Below are 18,742 nucleotides of genomic sequence, written 5' to 3'. Positions count from 1 at the left end.
TCTTCACTAACCAGGATTCTGTGTCGGTGTGGCTAACACCAGCTACTCAGCTTTGCGGGGCTTCAGACTAGTTCATGTGATGAACTGTCTGCTTTCAGTGGGCCAGACACATATCACACACACACACACACACACACACACACGCACACACACACACACACACACACACGCACGCACACACACACACACACGCACACACACACGCACGCACACACACACGCACACACACACGCACGCACGCACACACACAAGTCAAGGGCCCCAGAAGACTTTCTCAAAGACTGTTGATTAAAACAGATGGTGCAGGACAGACTAAAGGGCACGAGTGGACCCGACTGTTAAATCTCCGATGTGAGGCATATTGCTCTAAATAGGAGTGGAAGGTGGGAGCTCAGCTAGCTTCCATGATTCAAGATCATGCTCCCAGCGCCAGCTCACCCACACTCACCCGCCCCCAGCCCAACAGTGAATGGCTAGACTGAGTCACCCCTCTGACTCTGAGGGAGATATTCTGCATTTGCAAAAGACTCGGAAACCATCCCCACTGAGATGGCTGAGAAACGAGGTCAGAATACTATTCTCCAGGCACTTGAGGGTTCAGCACAGAAGAAACACGGGGGGGGGGGGGGCTGTACCTGAGGATCCCTTCTGTGTCCGTGCAAAGAGTGGGCCCCCTGGGGCTGGGACATGCCGGTGTTCCTCTGTGCAGGAGCTGCACAGCCAGCGGTTGCAGTAGGTGCAGAGGATATGTGCCGCCCTCTTCTCCTTGCATTCAGAGCAGTTCTGGAAGCAGAGAGCCCAAAATCGGTGACCCTGTTGTCACTGGGGTTTACAGCTGCAAGCAGCAAATGCCCTCCTGACTGGGATTCTGGTGGAATGTTTTCCCAGAACCGAGGAGTACTGTCCAGTGGAGGGCACCCTCTGTGACAGAAGGAACAGTGGCTATCTTGCACTAAAGTTAAGGAAACCCAGTAATCCAAGGCTTCCCCCCTCCCATCAAGGCATACACAGCTCAGGCAGGGTGACACCTTTTAAATCGATAATGCTGCGATAAAAAATACATGACAAGTGCTAAGGACACATGCAAAAGGAGGCTTCTAAGAACTAGGCCTAAGGGTGGCAAGGAACTTTTTCATCAATAGGACACATCTAAGTTGAATGCTGAATGGCAAGTAGGTAGATGAAGGGGAAGTCACAACAGAGGAAAATCTCATGCAAAAGCTGAGCGTCCAATGTCTTCAAAGGAGAGAAAGTCTAAGATGTCAGGGTACCCAGGGAGATGAGTCCACCCAGCCGAGAGAGCACATGAAGGCTGGCTTCAGAGCTGTGCTCCACCTGCAGCCTGCCCAGCCTAAGATCCCTCCTCACCTCCAATAGTTTGGTCATTTGTGGTGATATTTTGTTTGTGCTGAAACAAATAAAGCTGCCTGAAGATCAGAGGGTGGAGCTAGCCACACTAGTCAGCCTTAGAGGCCAGGCGGTGGTGGTCCACACCTTTAATCTCAGCACAGAGGCAGACAGATCTCTGTGAGTTCAAGGCCACCCTGGGCAACGCGAGATTGAGCCAGTCTAAAAGAGAAACAGAGCCAGGCGATGGTGGTCCACACCTTTAAGCCCAGTACTAGGAAGGTAGAGATGGAAAGGGATATGGTTGGGCGGAGGGAGGAGTATAAGCAGGAGTAGAAAGAGCTCAGGATTTAGTCTGGGGACTTGTAGAGACAAGACACCCCATTTGGTCCGAGGATTCGGTAGAGGTAAGAACTAGTGCCTGGCTACTCTGTTTCTCTGATCTTTCAGCTTTCATCCCCTAATATCTGACTCCAGGTTTTTATTAATTAAGACCAATTAGAATTCATGCTACAGTCACTTCATCAGCAGATACGATGCTACGTCTGATGGGAGCCATCATGAAATGAGGAGATGTGGGAAACGTTACCTAGTCCATCCTTAACTCACGCAATCCGCTAAACTGCTGTGGATTGAGAAGGCTTCACGAACTTCCCTATGGAGGTCTTAGAAGCAGAACACAAGTTAACTCCCAGGGAGCAACACACATTCAGGAAGAACTGATACAGGAAAAAGTAAATAAACCAGTAGGAGAGTGAGAAGCAGTGATAAGGCCGCGTCTGTAGAGAAACAGGAGGTGTTGTGTCGGCGAGGGCTGAGAATCAGCTCAGAGCTGTGACACAGGAGGAAAATGCCAGTTAAAGCTAAGCTGGTGTGTGAAATCCCAACTCAGGGGGAAGATAAAGAGAGAGAAGAGCCTACTACTGATATTATCTGTAAGAGCCATGAGAGAAAAAAAATACTGAAATAAATTAAGTAATGTTTAATAGATCTTAAGATACCTTCAATTTCCACTCAAAGCATGTAAATTTCACCTAGTAGAAAACTATGCTGCTTCTCCTAATTCAAACATGTTTGATTTCCCTCTTGCGTGGATGGGTGGATACATCAGTGTGTGGATGGGTGGATGGATGGGTGGATGGATGGGTGGATAAATGAGTGGGTGGATGGATGGATGGATGAATGGATGGGTGGATGGATGGGTGGATAGGTGGATGGGTGGATGGATGGGTGGATAAATGAGTGGGTGGATGGACGACGGATGGGTGGATGGATGGGAAAACTGATGGAACCACAAGCCAGTGATAAGTGGCTAGACCTATAGATGGGGGCTTCATCAATTTCTGTAAACCACCACCTGTCTATTCCATTGTCCTGACTTACCCTGGCCATTGTGGGTTGCCCAGGGGGGAAGTACTGAAGAAAAATATGCTCAGTTACATCTCTGGTAAGATACACTCGTTGACATCCAGGACAGGAGATGAGCTCTGGAGGGGAAGATAGACAATGGAGTCAAACAACAGAGTGGTTATTCATACGGCCTAGAAAGGGGCTTTCTCATACCCAGCATCAACATACGGGCAATATTTCCTCTGTGCCAACATGATCTCTATTCAATAACACAGCCCACAGTTAGCATGAACATGACCATCCCACCAGAGGCCAGCCCTACAGACCGTCCATTTGGTCTCCTCCCATCCCTGTCTTTGCCTAATCTACCTTCCTCTCTTCCCTAGGAGCCGGGTTACCACAGACTCAAGCCTCTGCTTCCTGATGCTTCAGTTCTTCATTCTAAAGCCCTGAGGTCCCAGTTCCGTGACTTTGGAGGGTTAGCATAGCTGTCCAGAGGACAGCACAGTCATTAATGTTCCCATGTTACCCAGATCCCAAAGCTGGAGCTTCCAGTTCTCTAGCCAGAAAAAGAACAGCCCCGCCCCCTGTCTGCTCACATAAAGGTGCTTTTCATTGGTTTAACCAATACCAATAAGTCTGTTTCTGGGGCTCAGGAGCCTGTGGCTGGGCTGTTTCTACCCAGAGTCACAGACCATGTAAGGCGCACTATAAACATCACCTGTGAGCAGCCTGGTTCACTCCCTTTCCCAGAAGAATGCAACAGTTTCCAAACATTCCTTAGCATAGTGGGCATCTGAATTACACAAGCAGCAGGAGATGGTCACCCTGGAGACCACAGTGACTCTTCAGACCCACTCTAAAAACAGTTGAACCTCTGGGAACAAGTCTCTTGAGGAGGGCAAGGCACCTGTGTGCACGGATGAGGCTGGTGTGAAAAGGGACTGGTAGTAACAGGGCCTGTAGCAATATTGTCACAGTCTTCTCTGCCTCCTTCCATCAGTGCAGTAATGAACGCTACAGAGTCAATTGCTCTGCAATGCACTCAGAAGAACTCAAGCCCAAATACCAGTTTTGCCACCCGGTGACCTTGGGCTTTGTCTCGACTGACTCACCTATGCCTATTTCATTGCATGTAAAACAGGAAGGGGAAAATGAGAGTTGCTTTGATAGGTAGGCATGGTGGGACACATCCACAATCACCAGCACTTGGGAATCTGGTGCAGAAGGCATCACAAAGTCAAAGGCAGTAGGGGCTACACAGCAGAAGCCTGTCACAAAAAGACAGGCTGGTGAGGTAACTCAGCAGGTGGAGGTGCTTGCCGCCACGTCTGAGATCCTGAGCTCTATCCCCTAAATCTACAGGTGGAAGGAAAGAACCAGTTCTTTCCAGTTGTCCTCTGACCTCTACATGTGTGCTCTAATAGAGTTGCTGTGGGAATTAAATTAGAAACATGTGCATGCCACCCCCACATACATGGACACAATGCACACATACACACACAAAAGGGGGGGATCACTCTCTAACTCCACCCACTGAATCTATGACCAGACCTCAGGAGCCTGTGTGATTCTGCTCTTGCTCCTAGAATTCTCCAGCTACTCTGAAAAGTTGAACCTGGGACTCAGATTGCTGGAAGACAACAGACCTCCAGGAAAGAGACCATAGTTGTCTCAAACATTCCTTGTAAGACTACCCCAAACCGCTGGAGAGATGGCTCAGTGGTTAAGAGCATTGCCTGCTCTTCCAAAGGTCCTGAGTTCAATTCCCAGCAACCACATGGTGGCTCACAACCATCTGTAATAAAGAAGCCTGGTGCCCTCTTCTGGCCTGCAGACAGAATACTGTATACATAATAAACAAATAAATAAATATTAAAAAAAAGAAAGACTACCCCAAACCAACCAGACCACGTGACCCACCAATCTAATGCAGGTACTGAAGTACAGCCAGGATCAGGCAAATTCAGCCCAGAGTGCCTGGAGAATTCCAGTCCAGATCACCAACCTGGAGAGCCACACAACAAAGAAAGTTGGTTTGATCACTAAGTTTTGGGGTGGCCTATTGCGCAGCAAAAATTCATCGTTACCATCTGTGAAACCCACAAAATCATATAAAAGAACAGCCCGTGCAGAGCCATGGATTTGAATGACAGAACTACATCCTAATCCCTTGGGTACTTTTCCTGCTGGTCAACACTCTTGGCTGTCAGGTGACTGTCTCCGCCTTCAGAACAGCGATCTGAGTGTTGAAGGTTACCTCCACAGGACTCCCAGCTCCTGGTACCAAGTGATCAAACCTTAAAACCAGTAGCACAGCAGAGTGGGAAAGGAGGATGAACTGGGTGGTACAAATAAGGCCTCGTGGCACATCATCCGCTGTTCTTAGCCTTTAAGTCAAAACCCTTGTGTTGGGCATTCATTTTCAGCTTGGCCTTACCTCCCCCCAGCCTCATCTCTAGCTTCATCTGCCAGATGCCGTAGGTCTTTGGCATGCCGAGTATTTCTGCTGCCTCTGGATCAGCCAAACTTTCGCATGGCTCTGTCTGACAAAATGCTGTTCCTCCTTGAAATACTTTTCCTTGCCTCTGTCCTTTTCAGATAAGCTCCTATGCATCTTTTCAAGACTGTCCGGATGTTCCACTTTTGAGAAACGGGGCTGGTTTCCCCTAGGATCAGTCCATCAGTACCTCTAGTATAAGAAACGCCACATGGCATCTCAACTTCCTGTTCATGTCTACATACAGAAATTAGTCACACTTAGCGTCAGAGGACGGTGCTTGGTTTTTAGTAGATGGGACAATTGCACTTCATTTGCTGGCGTGCTCCTTGCATATCCCTGTACTCATGGCCACTTGGAAGAAGCCACCTGGAAGTTTCTGGGCAGTGGGGGAAAGTGCTCCTGAGATGACAATCGTGCTATCTGTAAACAAGGTTCTGCTACTACTATCTGGTTGTCACCCTGAGTGAGCACCCTCTATCCCTGAAGGTCACTGAGTTGTTAAAATGAGGGGTCTAGGCCTAGCAAGAGAGTGCTGATTACACAATCCTTTTCACGTGCTAACAGAGGCAGGGCAAGAGAGGACAGTCAGTCAAATGGCAACTGAGCTATCTATCCCCCTTGTCAGAAGTCAGGCGGGCCAGGCATGGCGGCACACTCCCAGCACATGAGAGACCAAGGCAAGAGGATTGCCAGTGTGATTCCAGCCTCAGCTACACGGTGAGAGACTGTGTCAAACAAACAAATCAAAAGACAGAGAACGATGGACTGTGGTGAGGGGAGGCTGGAGCAGGGTCGGCCCTGGGGAGGGGCTGCTGGCTGGCAGAGCCAGAGAACAGCTATCTACACACTTCAGTTACCTCGTGAGTACAACGCTATTTACAGATAATGCTTATGTTAGAGGGGACTTGCTCTGAGACAAGGTCTCACATAGCCCAAGCTGGTCTCAAACTCAAAATGGAGCCAAGAATGACCTTGAACTCCTAGGGAGGTGGACACGCATGCTAGGGAAACACTCCACCAGCTGGACTACATGAAGGATGTGGATGAAGTCTTGGTCTCCTAACCTATGTAGACCAGGCTGGTCTTGAATGTGACAGCGATTCTCCTGCCACTGCCTCCCAAGTGATAGGATTACAGGTGTGCATCAGCAAGTCCACCTATTTTACTGCATTTCACAACCAGAAACATCGTTCTTGAGACAGAGAAGACCATTAACAAAGACCACCTAGGAGGTGGGTCTTCTGTTTCCAGAATGAGGACAGCACCAGAGGTCTCCCTGTGGGGCCTACTGGCCTGGGAGAACAGTTCTGAGAGCCACATTCCTTCCATCTGTTAAGAGATGGGGGGGGGGCTGGAGAGATGACTCAGTGGTTAAGAGCACTGGCTGCTCTTCCAGAGGTCCTGAGTTTAATTCCCAGCAACCACATGGTGGCTCGCAGCCACCTGTAATGAGATCTGGCGCCCTCCTCTGACTTGCGGGCATACATGGAGGCAGAATGTTGTATACATAATATAATTAATTAATAATTATTTATTAATAAATAAATAAACCTTTTAAAAAAAGAAAAAGAGATGGGGCCATAATGCAAGTCTGTAATTCTAGCACTCAGGAGATTGAGGCAGGAGAATCTCAAGTTTAAGACCACACTAGGCTACAAAGAGAGTTCCAGAATAGCCGGCCTCCAAAGCTAAATAAATTTCTTTTTTTAAAAAAAAAAACTTTATTTAACTTTATTTCATGCACATTGGTATAATGATGTCAGATTCTCTTGAACTGGATTTAAAGACAGCTGCGAGCTGCCATGTGGGTGCTGGGAATTGAACCCGGGTCCTCTGGAGGAGCAGTCAGTGCTCTTAACCACTGAGCCATCTCACCAGCCCCTAAATAAATTTCTTGTCCCTAGGAGGTGTGATCCAAATTGGCATCTACTTACCACTACTTCCTCTCCTGGCACCATGCATGTGTTATAGCATTCTTAATAGGTCTTATCTACATTCTATTGTGGAGACTGAGGCACTGAGAAGTTATAGCAAACTGAAACCCAAGACTGTTTGACTGTTGACCTTGAAGACCGTGTCCTTAGGCCAGGGAGGTGGCTGAGCAAAAGCGCTGCTGTGCAGACGTGAGGTCTAGCTCAATGCCCTGAACGCATGGAAGCTGACCATGCTGGCATGTATGTGTGGTCTCAGAACAACTGCAGGCAGACAGAAGGTGGAACCGATAGCATCCCCAGAAGGCAACAGGCCAACCCGGACTGTGCAGCCCAGCCGCAGACAATAATAAGACCCTGACTCAAACAAGCTGGAAACTGAGGGCTGACACTCAAGGCCTCTTTCTGACCTCCACACATGCGCCACAGTGTTCACGTGCAACGCACACACATAAAACATGTCATGTCCCTTTCATTATGCTATATTCTTTCCTAACTCAATAATAAATAAATGATACATTTTTATTGCAATTAACTAGACAGTTTCGCCATATAAAAACTATTTCATAATAACGATCAGACCACAGTCATTATCCAACCGTACTAATAGCCCATACCCAGCTCTGGAACCTGGAGCTCTCTTAAGAAATATAGCGTTTGAGGAAAGCAAATGGAAAGAAATGTGGAGACAGGTGCATTCTTGGCTACAAACCTGAACTGTATGGGGACTTTTAACCATCCTGACATAGGACAGGCACGTGGCTCATGGAGTTTCAGGAGGCGGAGTCCAGGCATCAGCATTCAAAACTCGTTCTTCAAGGGACCCCAAAGCACAGCTTTGACAGCGAGCACCCTGGACAGTGCTCCTTCCTCTGAGAGCTCTGGCCCCTGAGTCCTGAAGCTAAGCAAGGCAGAAAGTCCAGAAATCTCTGGATGTAGCAGTGGTGCACTTCCCCTCTGACAGACAAATGGACAGACTCCCAACACAGAGAAGTCAGTCCTGCTTGGAGGCTACATTTTACCTCCTCTGACTCACAACTCAGCTGAAAGACCAAGATGTGGTCTGGGGCCTGCTCCTAAGGCTGGAGTGTATACTGAGTCCGGAAAGGGAAGGAGGCCTAGCCTGGGGAACTACCTCTCAGCACGTACAGCACAGCCAAGGCAGCCTTGGCCTCAAAAGATGAGAGCAGGAGAGACATCCCAAGGAGGTCCCAGAAATCAGGCATGGGTCATCTCAGTCCACCAGCCACCATGGCCACCTTGAGCCCAGCTTGGGCCTAGTGCTAAGCAATCACATGGGTTGGGAAGTCTCGCTGTTCAGCTCTCATCCAGGGCTCCATGGAACTGCCCAGATCTCTCTGTCCTAGCAGTAGGATCCACAGAGGCAGCCTCAAGTACCTCGGCCAGGTCCAAAGCTGGATAGACCTCCTCTGTTCCCAATTCTCAATCCCACGGAGGGTGAGAGGAAGGCCTCACGAGAAACAGACATGCTTCAAAACTACATTGTCCTTGTAAAACCTCAAATCACTGAGCCGCCTTGATCAGCCTCTGTAGCCACAGGTAAGACACGCTGCCTCGCTCTGCCTCTGCCAGACACTAAGCAAGGAAACCCAGCAGCCACGCTCAGGCCAGCTGGCCAGGCTCACTAGCCGACTGTGCCCTCCCACCCTTAGCAACCTCGGGAGTCTGAGCACTGAGTAAGGCCCCAGTGAAGCCCTTGAAGCCTTGCACTGCCCGGGGACTCAGAGCAGCACTGCCTTCAAGAAACAGGTTGCACCTACTCTTCAGATGTCAGCACCAGTTAGAAAGGCAGATTTTGATCCAAGGCACACCTAGGTTGGCTGCCGATTTTGCCCCTGGCTGCCAGCAGGCTTACCTGTCACCCTGTTGCCTTGTAATTAGAGCAACACCTGGGAGAGAAGTCAGAGCGACAGGTGAGACCACCACCAGTCCTGGAGGACGGTGCTCCCCAGGAGCCCAGGGACGCCCTCCCCGCATGCAGCAGGCCAGCTGGGCCACAGGGCCTAAGCCTGGGAGAGCTGGGTTCTGGGTGGGGTTTGGGGAGCAGCCTGGAGCCTCTCCCTGTTGTGATGCGTCCTCGGCCAGGGCTACGGGCTGCGTTTCTCTAGCTCACCTGAGATGCTCCTGCAAGAAAGAGCAAGGTTGACTCCTCCTGTTCCTGTTTATCTCCAAGTCTCTGCAGCAATTTTCCCAAACTGAACAGCAAGAGGGAGACCTCAAAGAGGCGACTCTCTTCCTAGCTGCATCTCCTTCCTAATCCTCTGGGTGCCTCTGAATAGAAGCTCAGAAGGAAGAAAACGAGATTTTCAACTTTCAGGAACTAGCTCTGTCGCCCTCTGCACATCTCACAGCTCGGGAGGCCGTCACTCTGGGCTTTTAAGGCTCGATCCACAAAAATCCTTCAGCCCTCCATGTTCCCCAAAATGAGAGTGCTCATGTGTGGCTGGAACCTGCCCGGATCCGGCAGCTCATTTAAATAGAGCTCATCACAATAACAGTGCTGGTGGAGAAGTGAGTAGCTGCAGGGCCCTGGGGACCCCCTGTTTATACGTAGGAAGAATGATGCAATCTGGGTATCAAAATAGCAATCCAGAATGGAATAACAGGCTCCCGCAGCAGCGGTGCCTGCACAGCCAGAGCTCAAGTTGACACACTCTGTCAGCCCCACACTGCTGCAGCACGCAGATGCCAAGCACACACTCTCACCGCATCATTTTCAAAAACAGCAGGAGCCGGAGAGATCCCTCCGAGCCCCCTGCACCGCAGGAAAGTGCAGGGGGTGGGGACTCTCCAACGGACACCAAAATCTATCTCTTAGATACTCACCTGCTCCTGCTACTTCACCTGAAGTCCTTATCCTGTGACGTCACAGTCGGTTGCCATAGTGACCAACTGTCCGTCACAAGCAGAGGATTAGGACTTCAGCTGGAGCAGACACTTGCTTTCTGATGCACAAAGGTCCTGGGCAGGGGTTCCTTGGCAGCTCTCTCTATTCCCCAAGGAAACACAGTCACACACAAACAGACGGAAGAGGGGAGAAAAACGGGTGAATTGAGAGAAAGACTTCAGGATAGGATAATACTGCGAGTCACAGGATGATTACAGCCGCACAGCAATCAGAGGCGGGCAGTGGGGAGAGCCTAGCTGGGGCAGGTGCTCCTGAAGGGCCCTGAATGCTAAACAAAAGATCCTGACCTTGAGGAAAGGCCACCCAGAAAGGCTCTAGGAGCCTGGCTGAGCAAGGGAAGTCACAAAGAAAGTTTATCCACTTAAACATTAACACAATCCTGAATGCAGGCAGACATGTTAAAATGAGTCAAAAGTGTCGCTCTGAAGAGAATGTGTTGGTGTACCACCAAAACACGACCTGGGGCAGTGGTGGTGGTGGTGTGGGAGGAGTCAAGAGACTGGGCTGTTCTGAACAGAGAAGACAGGTATGGGCCGAAGGAGAGGGCCACTTCCAAATGCTTTTGTAAATCCTGTTTTCTGACATCCACACCTCTTAAATCAGACAGCAACACCCTGCCCTTCCTGCACTAGCGAGTTCCAAATCTGAAGAGCTTTCTAAGAATCCTCAGTCTACCAAACCCAAAGCTCCTAGGTTCAGACACAGGGCCTGGAGTTTCGGCAAGGTTCCAAATCGTTCCTAGACATCCAGTCTGGAAGCAATGGCCCAGACAATCACAGTGGCCTCTGGGTAATCTTCCTGCAATCATCCTGCATGCTATCAAATCAGCCCTCACTGGCATGCATGTGTGTGTGTGTGTGTGTGTGTGTGTGTGTGTGTGTGTGTGTTTTGAGATGGTCTCACGTGGCCCAGGCTAACCTGAAACTCACAATTATACCTGAGGTTGACATTAACTCCTGATCTTCCTGCTTATACTTTCCAAGTGCCAAGATTAAAGGCTGTGTGGACAAACACGTCTTGCCAGAATGCCTGTTTGTTTGTTTGTCTGTTTACTTGTTTTGAGACAAGGTCTCTTTGTAGCCCTAGTTGCCCTAGAACTTGCTATATAGACCAGGCTGGTCCCATACTCACAGAGACCCACCTACCTTTGCCTCCTGAGTGTTGCAATTAAAGTACCCACACCACACCCAGCTCAGAATGACTCTTAGATCTGATCATACTGAGCACAATGGCTCCCACTCTGCAAGAATAATGTTTTTCAAGACCCCTGAGAAGATTTTCTTTCCAGAGTCCCATCTCGGGATCCCCTTTAAGCATTGTATATTCTAGACAAAGTTAACTCCCTTCTGTCTTGCTGACCTGCCTGCTCCTCCATGGACCTCATTCTCACGTTATTTCCTACCTGGAGTTTCATCCATATAACAGCCTTGGCTGTCCTGGAACTCCCTCTGCAGACCAGGCTGGCCTTGAACCCACAGAGATCCGCCAGCCTCTGCCCCCGAGTGCTGGGATTGATGGCCTGCACCACCACCCGTCTCATTGATATTTTTCTGTCCTGGGTGACTCCCAAATAGTCTTTTCTACTTGATGGCACCAGTGGTTTCAAACCCACCAACTTCTCCAGTGCTTAAAACAGAAATCAGAACTACAGCCTGCCTGTTTTTGTCAATAAAGAATACTGTCAAAACTCAGCTTCTCGGACTGGGACGTGTAGATCAGTGCTTACCTAGCATGCAAGCGGCCCTGGGTTCAGTTCCCCAGCACTCTGAAGGTGGAGGCAGGAAAATCAGAAGTTCAGTCATCCTCGGCTATTTACTAGGTTTAAGGACAGCCAGAGCTGCATGAAACCCTATCTCAAAAAGAGGGGTGGGGGAGGTGGAAGGAAGGAAGGAAGGAAGGAAGGAAGGAAGGAAGGAAGGAAGGAAGGAAGGCTTTCTTAGAACACAGTCAGGGCCATTGGTTTCCACACTGATCATGGCTGATTTTGACCTCCAGTGGCTGAGTTGAGTAATTGTAATTGAGACTGGAACTTTATGACTGGCAAAACCAAAACTGCTATCTGGCACTTTTTATATGAAAAAAGCTCGTCCTTAGCCCAAAACAGCTGCTCCTTACATCGTTCCATCTCCATACTGGGATAAAATTCTGATCACGGAGTCCTGCTTGAGCTAAGCACACCCCCCCCCCCACCTGTGCCTCACGCTGTGCAAATGGTTCACACAGGTGCTGGACCTGCAGACATGAGTGAGCTGTCACTGAGGAGGAGGAGGGGCGTCACACACAGAGCAGCGTAAGTGTAAAAGTGTCGGGCCTCCAGGCCATGTAGAGTATAAAGGACATGAGGCAGCAAGGTTGACTGGGGAGCTAGGAAGAGCCAGGAAGAGCCTTGAGGGTCAAGCTAGTTCTGCTCTGAACGGCAGTCAATCCCGAGTCCTCTTCCCCCCCCCTCGCCTCTTTAATTTATTAGATTTTAAAAAAAAATACCACTCCCTCCCCTCCCCCCACTCCCTCCACACACCCTCCCACCCCACCCCTTTTGTTTCTCTTTTTATTTCTTTTTGTGGTACTGGGTATTGAACCGCAGGCCCTCATGCCAGACAGTCCCTTTCCTGGGTTATGTACCCGGCCCTCTTTTTACTTTTCATTTTGCAGTGGAGTTTCACTTGCCTTGAATTCCCTCAGTACCAAGAGTAGCTGAGATTATAGGCCTGTGCCACTAGGCCCAACTTCCTTTTTTTGTTTGTTTGTTTTTGTTTTTGTTTTTGGTGACAGGGTTCTTTGTGTAGCTCTGACTATCCTGGAACTTGCTCTGTAGATCAGGTTGGCCTCAGACTCACAGAGATCCACCTGCCTCTGACTGTGCTGGGATTAAAAGTGTGTGCCACCACTGCCTATAGTGTAGGCCCAGAGTTAGAAGGAGTGATTAGGTTTGGAGTAGAGGATTTGGAAACATAACCCCTAATGGCAGAATAAATATCATTACAGAAAAAAAAAATAATAAGGTAAGCTACAATACCCAGGAATTAGGAGGCAGGGCCAGCAGCTGATCTGAAGCAGGATCGGAATCTGAGTCTGACAGCTGGGGGCCAGCTGAGGCTGGAAGTGAATGTGTGGCCCTTGGCCTTCACAGCCTCATTCCCTGAGGAAGCACCTGGGTGTGATGCCAGCTTTCTGTGCCAGGGAAATACCCACAGTAGATGCGATGTAGCCTGGGCTCACTGACCCAGTAGTGCCGGTCTGTTTTCACACAAACGCTCAGGAGGTGATCCAAAGGAGGATATACAGAAACACTACCTGCAAAGTCACTTACGACTGGACCTGACAGGGGTTCGTAGGGAGTCCAAGGCAGCACCAACTATAGATCTGTAGCTTGTGCAGCCTGCAAGCCCAAACAAGCCCAGTGTTATCAGGCAAGGGAGTGGCTCTACAAATAACTGACCATGTGACCCTCTGCAGGCTTCTAGGTCCTTCCTGCACTCTCAACGTTGCATTTGTGCAGCAAACAGGTAGAGATGAACTCCAAAGGCTTTTCCTACTATCTGGCCTCCATGACACTTGGCACGACTAGTTAGTTCCCCATTCGGTGAAAGATCCAGTAACAAGAAGTCACCCCAAAACTGCCTGTCAATCACTGCTACCTTGAACTTCCTCCCCTGCAAATCTTTCTAGCCATAGTTTTCCAGGTGCAGCAAGCACATCCCCACCAAACATAGCCTACTTCTTCCCACCCACCAGGGGAATTGCTCTCCCAGTAACGGGGATGTTCAGAGGTGCCAATGCTACTCCCAGGGCCCTAGAGAGCCAATTAAGGTGAGGAAACTGTTCTTGAACTAAGAAGCCGCCCTGTTGACAGGGCTTCAGAGCTCCAGCTTCTGCACCTGCCACACACTGGCTCCTTTCAGGTCGGCAGCCCACCCTCCACCTGGGAGACCTGGGGTACTGTCTGCCTTAGACCCCATCGGTTTGGACATGCTATTCAATGCCTTGAATAAGCAAACAGGAGCCATCTGCCTCCCAGACTCCTGAAGCCAGTTCCACAGTCTCTGATTCTCACCCAGGCCATTAGAGCCCCTCCAGCTGAGCTGCTCATTAAGGTTAGAGTCATTTCCCTCTCTGACTCTGAGGTTGTAGCATCTTGCATCAGTTCCCTTTCTCTCAGTCTTCCCAAAGCCCCCAAGGCCTGCCCACCAAGGGACATTGATTACTCCCCCCTTTCAGCATTAGCAGCATACAAGGAATATGCTGTTCCCCTTAACCAGAAAACCTGGTACCCAGGAACTGTGGGCCTATCTGCAGTTGTTATTTGGTGTTCTAAGAGTTTAGCAAGCTCAACCTTGAAAGCCAGAAAGGAGCTGGAACTGCTCACTCTGTCAGGCTAGAGTCCAGATGAGCCTCAGAGATGTGAATTCCAGACCAGGTTCTTCCTACGCCTTGATGTTGTCTTCTACTCTGAAAACCAGGAAAGGAAAATTCTAGACAGTGGATTCTAAAACTTGGGTGTAAAAAACAGAGTCTCTCAGTCACGAATTACTTAGTTACAAGTTACTTAGTTTCTTTGAAGAGAAAAGGTAACTGTTCTTTTTACTCACACGAGAAAGGAAACATCCAGTTAATTACCCTCCCTGACCTAAAGCAAAAACTAAAACAAACAGAACCTTCAGAATCTTGAAGCCAGAGTCGGCACTTGGTAGATGTCACTTGTGGCGATATTTCTGCAGAGCTAGTTATTTTACTCAAAGTATCGTTTTAGTCAGCAGACAACTTTCCAGGTGCAGTCTGACCCTGAACTATTTCCAATGAGAGACTTAAAAGAAAGCATGGATGTTCTTCCCGTTACAAATCAATAACTCACTGTAAACTGAACATATCAAAAATGGAAAATACGTCCTGTTCTCTTAGCCTACTGATCATCATAGTGGGCGTTGTTCAGCCCACCTCAGACATGCTCAGGATACTCTATCAGTCTCTGGTTGAGCATATCACCTCACACTAACAGTCTTTCCCGTGTCTTGTGTACCTCACTGAGCACGTGCTGAAAGGAAGAGGCAGAGTGGTCTGTGGGTATTTGGCATAAAGATCTCTCTTTGACCCCCAGACTGTGTTCTCACTGTCTGAGTAGATACCTTCCCAGAATTCAGTCTTTCTACAGAGTCTACAGCATCAGTCACCCCACTGGACAGCCGAGCTATTACACACATCACACTCCTGCCTTTGTTCTGGTCTCCATTAACAGCCTTTAAATACCTTGTCTAGCAGGGATGATGACACACCTCTCCATTCCCAACACTCAAGAAGGTAAAAACAGCCACATCAGAGGTTCAAGGTCATCCTTAGCTATATAGTTCAAAGACAGTCTGAGCTGTTCCTCAATCTGTCTCAACAGAGAAAAATATATAATCATTAGTCTGCAGTTTCTTTATCTTACAAACTGTTAAATTTAGAACAGATAACAGGCACAAGAGCCCAGCACAGTATGCACTATCAGGGTGTCTGATACTTTGTACCTGCAAAAGGGAGCAGCTTCAAGAATGAAGAGAAAGCCCCTTTACAGACTGGAGCCATGGGAGGTCTGGGGGGCCATGAGAGGTCTGGGAGGCCATGGGAGGTCTGTGGGACCCTGGGAGGTCTGGGGGGCCATGGGAGGTGGGGGGGCATGGGAGGTCTGGGAGGCCATGGGAGATCTGTGGACTCAAGCAGCTCACTCTACTCATGAGTGCCCATTTAAGTCTGAGCCTACAGCACGTTTTGCTGGGCTGTGGAGTGGCAGAATCAGAAAGCACAACCCACTGGATGAGACTATGCCCTCCTGCTACAGGGCCCGAGGAAGGATCTCACTGCCACTCATCAGAATAATACAGCAGTTGGACAGACCCCCGTGTCCAGGCAAAGACCTTTCATTAGACAAGGCCACTTCTTGCTCTTCTCAGCAACTGGGAGAAACGCTCATCAAAGTGGATTTGGCCCTGTACAACATGCCACTCTCTGGCTGGAGGCAGTGACACTGGGAACCTGTTTATTTCACAGCCTCAGCTCATCTCCCTCCCGTCCCTCCAGCTGTCCCAACATCTTAAAAACAAAGCCAGCAGAAGGAGATTAGCCACCTAGAATGTCTGTGACCCTGCTGGATAAAACAGCAGCACTATCAGCTCCTTCCAAAGAAGCAGACCCTGAAGCACGATTTTTCAAACTATGCCCAGGGATTCAGGTTCAAATGCAGTATTTCTTACAGGAATTGCCTGAAAGGGGCCAACAGTCCCAGGCACACAGAGAGCCTCCAAATTTCCTACTCCCTGGCTTGAACATTAAGCAATCTGTTTACTGATCCATTTTCAATTAGAATAACAGCTCTTTGAAGTCTCAGGCCTTTCATTTCATCTCTGTCCTGTAAATGCCATAGGGTCTGGTACACAGCAGTCAGTGTGTAACTGTGGAGATGAGCAAACAAACCAACAGACACTGCCAACACATAGTAACCCAGAGTACTAACGAGAAAATCTACTTCATTCCTCAAACGGAAACACGGAAGGAAACACGTCACGAGACTGTAAGATGCAGGCTGGAGAGATGACTCCAGGGTTAAAAACACTGATGGCTCTTACAGAAGACCCAGGTTCAATTCCCAGCACCCTCATTGGATGGCTCACAACTACTTAAAATTCCAGTTCTGGGACATCTGATCTTGTCTTCTGACCTCTGCAGCCTCCTGCACACACGAGGAATACATTAATATACTCGGGCACACACACACATACACACAATTTTTATTTTAAAAATAATATGATACTACATACATACAAATTGCTTTTATGTTTCCAAATCAAGTGTCCTTTTATCGATAGGTCTTTTCCCTCCATTTCAGTTTCAGACTCCTAGATAACAGCATTTTTCAGCATTTCTTAGTCTTTTTCTATATACTAGGCATAATACAGAAGTTCTATGTATATATTCTCATTTAATCTTTATAACATTTCTATGGGTTTTTTTTCTATAGAAAAAAAGCCTTCAAGCACAGAGAACCCCTCATCCAAAAAAAAAAAAAATGCCTCTCAGCAACAGATGGGAACCATCAGAGAGAAAGTCACCCATCCAATGCGGAGAACAAGTACTGTGTAGTGCCCAGTCCCAGGTGATACACCTACAGCCCACTCCTGCACCTAGGGCCAGGGATCACAGCAGAAAAGAGGGTGGAAGATCACAAGAGACCAAGGATTTCAGAGAAACTACACCCATGAAGTCTCACCAACAGCCATGCCTAAACAAGACCTGGACGAAGACAATACCAACAGACACGCTAAACTGAAAGGGGAAAGGTCACAAGGCCCCAACCCTAGACAAGAACTACGGGCCACCAAGGAATGCTAACAACAGGAGAAATAGTCTTCCCCCAGGGAAGAGCTCCCACAGTGGTTATCCAATACCAGATGGTCAGCTCTGAAAATATATACATGCAAGTAACATTATATGGACCAAGCAGGTTGTATTTATGTATTTAGAATAGAAGGGTAGGCAGGTAGATAGGTAGGTAGGTAGGTAGGTAGGTAGATAGATAGATAGATAGATAGATAGATAGATAGATAGATAGATAGAACAATAATTAAAGAAAAAGAGGCCATGAATTAGGGAGGAAGCAAGCAGAGTACAAAGTGGGGGCCGGAGGGGAGAAATAGGGAAAATGACGTACGTAGTGATTTCTCATTTGTATTTTAATAAATAAAGCTTGCCTGGAGATCAGAGAGTAAAACGGCTGCACTGTTCAGCCTGACAGACCAGGCAGTGGTGACTCACACCTTTAATCCCAGTAGCCACTGTAGTTTGCCATTGAAACTGGGTGGCAGTGGTGCACGCCTTTAATCCAGCCCTAGAGAGTAATATAAAACAGGAGGGAACAGCTCTCACACACAGTCTCATTATGAGATTCCTGGAGGCAGAATCACCATTTCGGTCTGAGGTAGAGGTAAGAGCCAGTGGCTGGCTGTTTTGCTTTTTTGGCCTTCAGGTTGAACCCAACAAGTTTTTATTAATTGTACAACAGATGTAATTAAATTTTAGAAAACTTAAAAGTATAAAAATTAGGGCTGGAGAAATGACTCAAAGGTTAAGAGCACTGGCTGCTCTTCCAGAGGACACAGGTTCAATTGCCAGCACCCATATAGCAGCTTACAACTGTCTGTAACTCCAGTGGTAGGCGGTCCAATGCCCTCACACAGATATGCATGCAGACAAAACACCAATGTGCATAAAATAGAAATAAATATTTTTTTACTGGTATTCCTCTGGATAAATAAAAATAAATAAATAATTTTTTAGAAAAGGAAAAGAAATTAAATCCAGAATTTAAAAAAATTATAAGCTGGGTGGTGATGGTGCACACCTTTAATCCCAGCACTCAGGAAGCAGAGGCAGGCGGATCTCTGTGAGTTCGAGGCCAACCTGGTCTACAAAAGCTAGTTCCAGGACAGGCTCCAAAACTGCAGAGAAACCTTGTCTCCAAAAACCAAATAATAATAATAACAATTTGGAAAACAATGCTGTGATTCTAATATTAATTAATGTTCTAATTTTATAATATTTTTTTAATTCAGGGTCTTACTATGTAACTATGACTGACCTGGAACTCACTTTGTAAACCAGGCTGTCCTCGAACTCACAGAGATCCCTTACTTCTGTCTCCAAGTGCTAGGA

General features: G+C 48.1%; 1 protein-coding gene across 1 annotated transcript in view; it reads right to left on the bottom strand.

The window, feature by feature from the left end:
- The window catches only part of Trim66 (tripartite motif containing 66), a 59,634-nt gene that overhangs the window by 30,932 nt on the left and 9,960 nt on the right, over positions 1 to 18,742 (bottom strand). Inside the window, exons 3-4 of the mRNA XM_087908574.1 lie at positions 2,731 to 2,834; positions 636 to 783 (exon numbers count right to left, since the gene is read on the bottom strand). Coding sequence (XP_087764700.1) covers positions 636 to 783; positions 2,731 to 2,834 — 252 coding nt within the window. The remainder of the gene's footprint in view (positions 1 to 635; positions 784 to 2,730; positions 2,835 to 18,742) is intronic.

The sequence above is a fragment of the Myodes glareolus genome, chromosome 7 (genome assembly GCF_982192425.1).
Source record: "Myodes glareolus chromosome 7, mMyoGla1.1, whole genome shotgun sequence".
Lineage (NCBI taxonomy): Eukaryota > Metazoa > Chordata > Mammalia > Rodentia > Cricetidae > Myodes > Myodes glareolus.
Note: the sequence above shows the minus strand (reverse complement) of the source record. Positions and strands in the feature narration are given on the sequence as shown.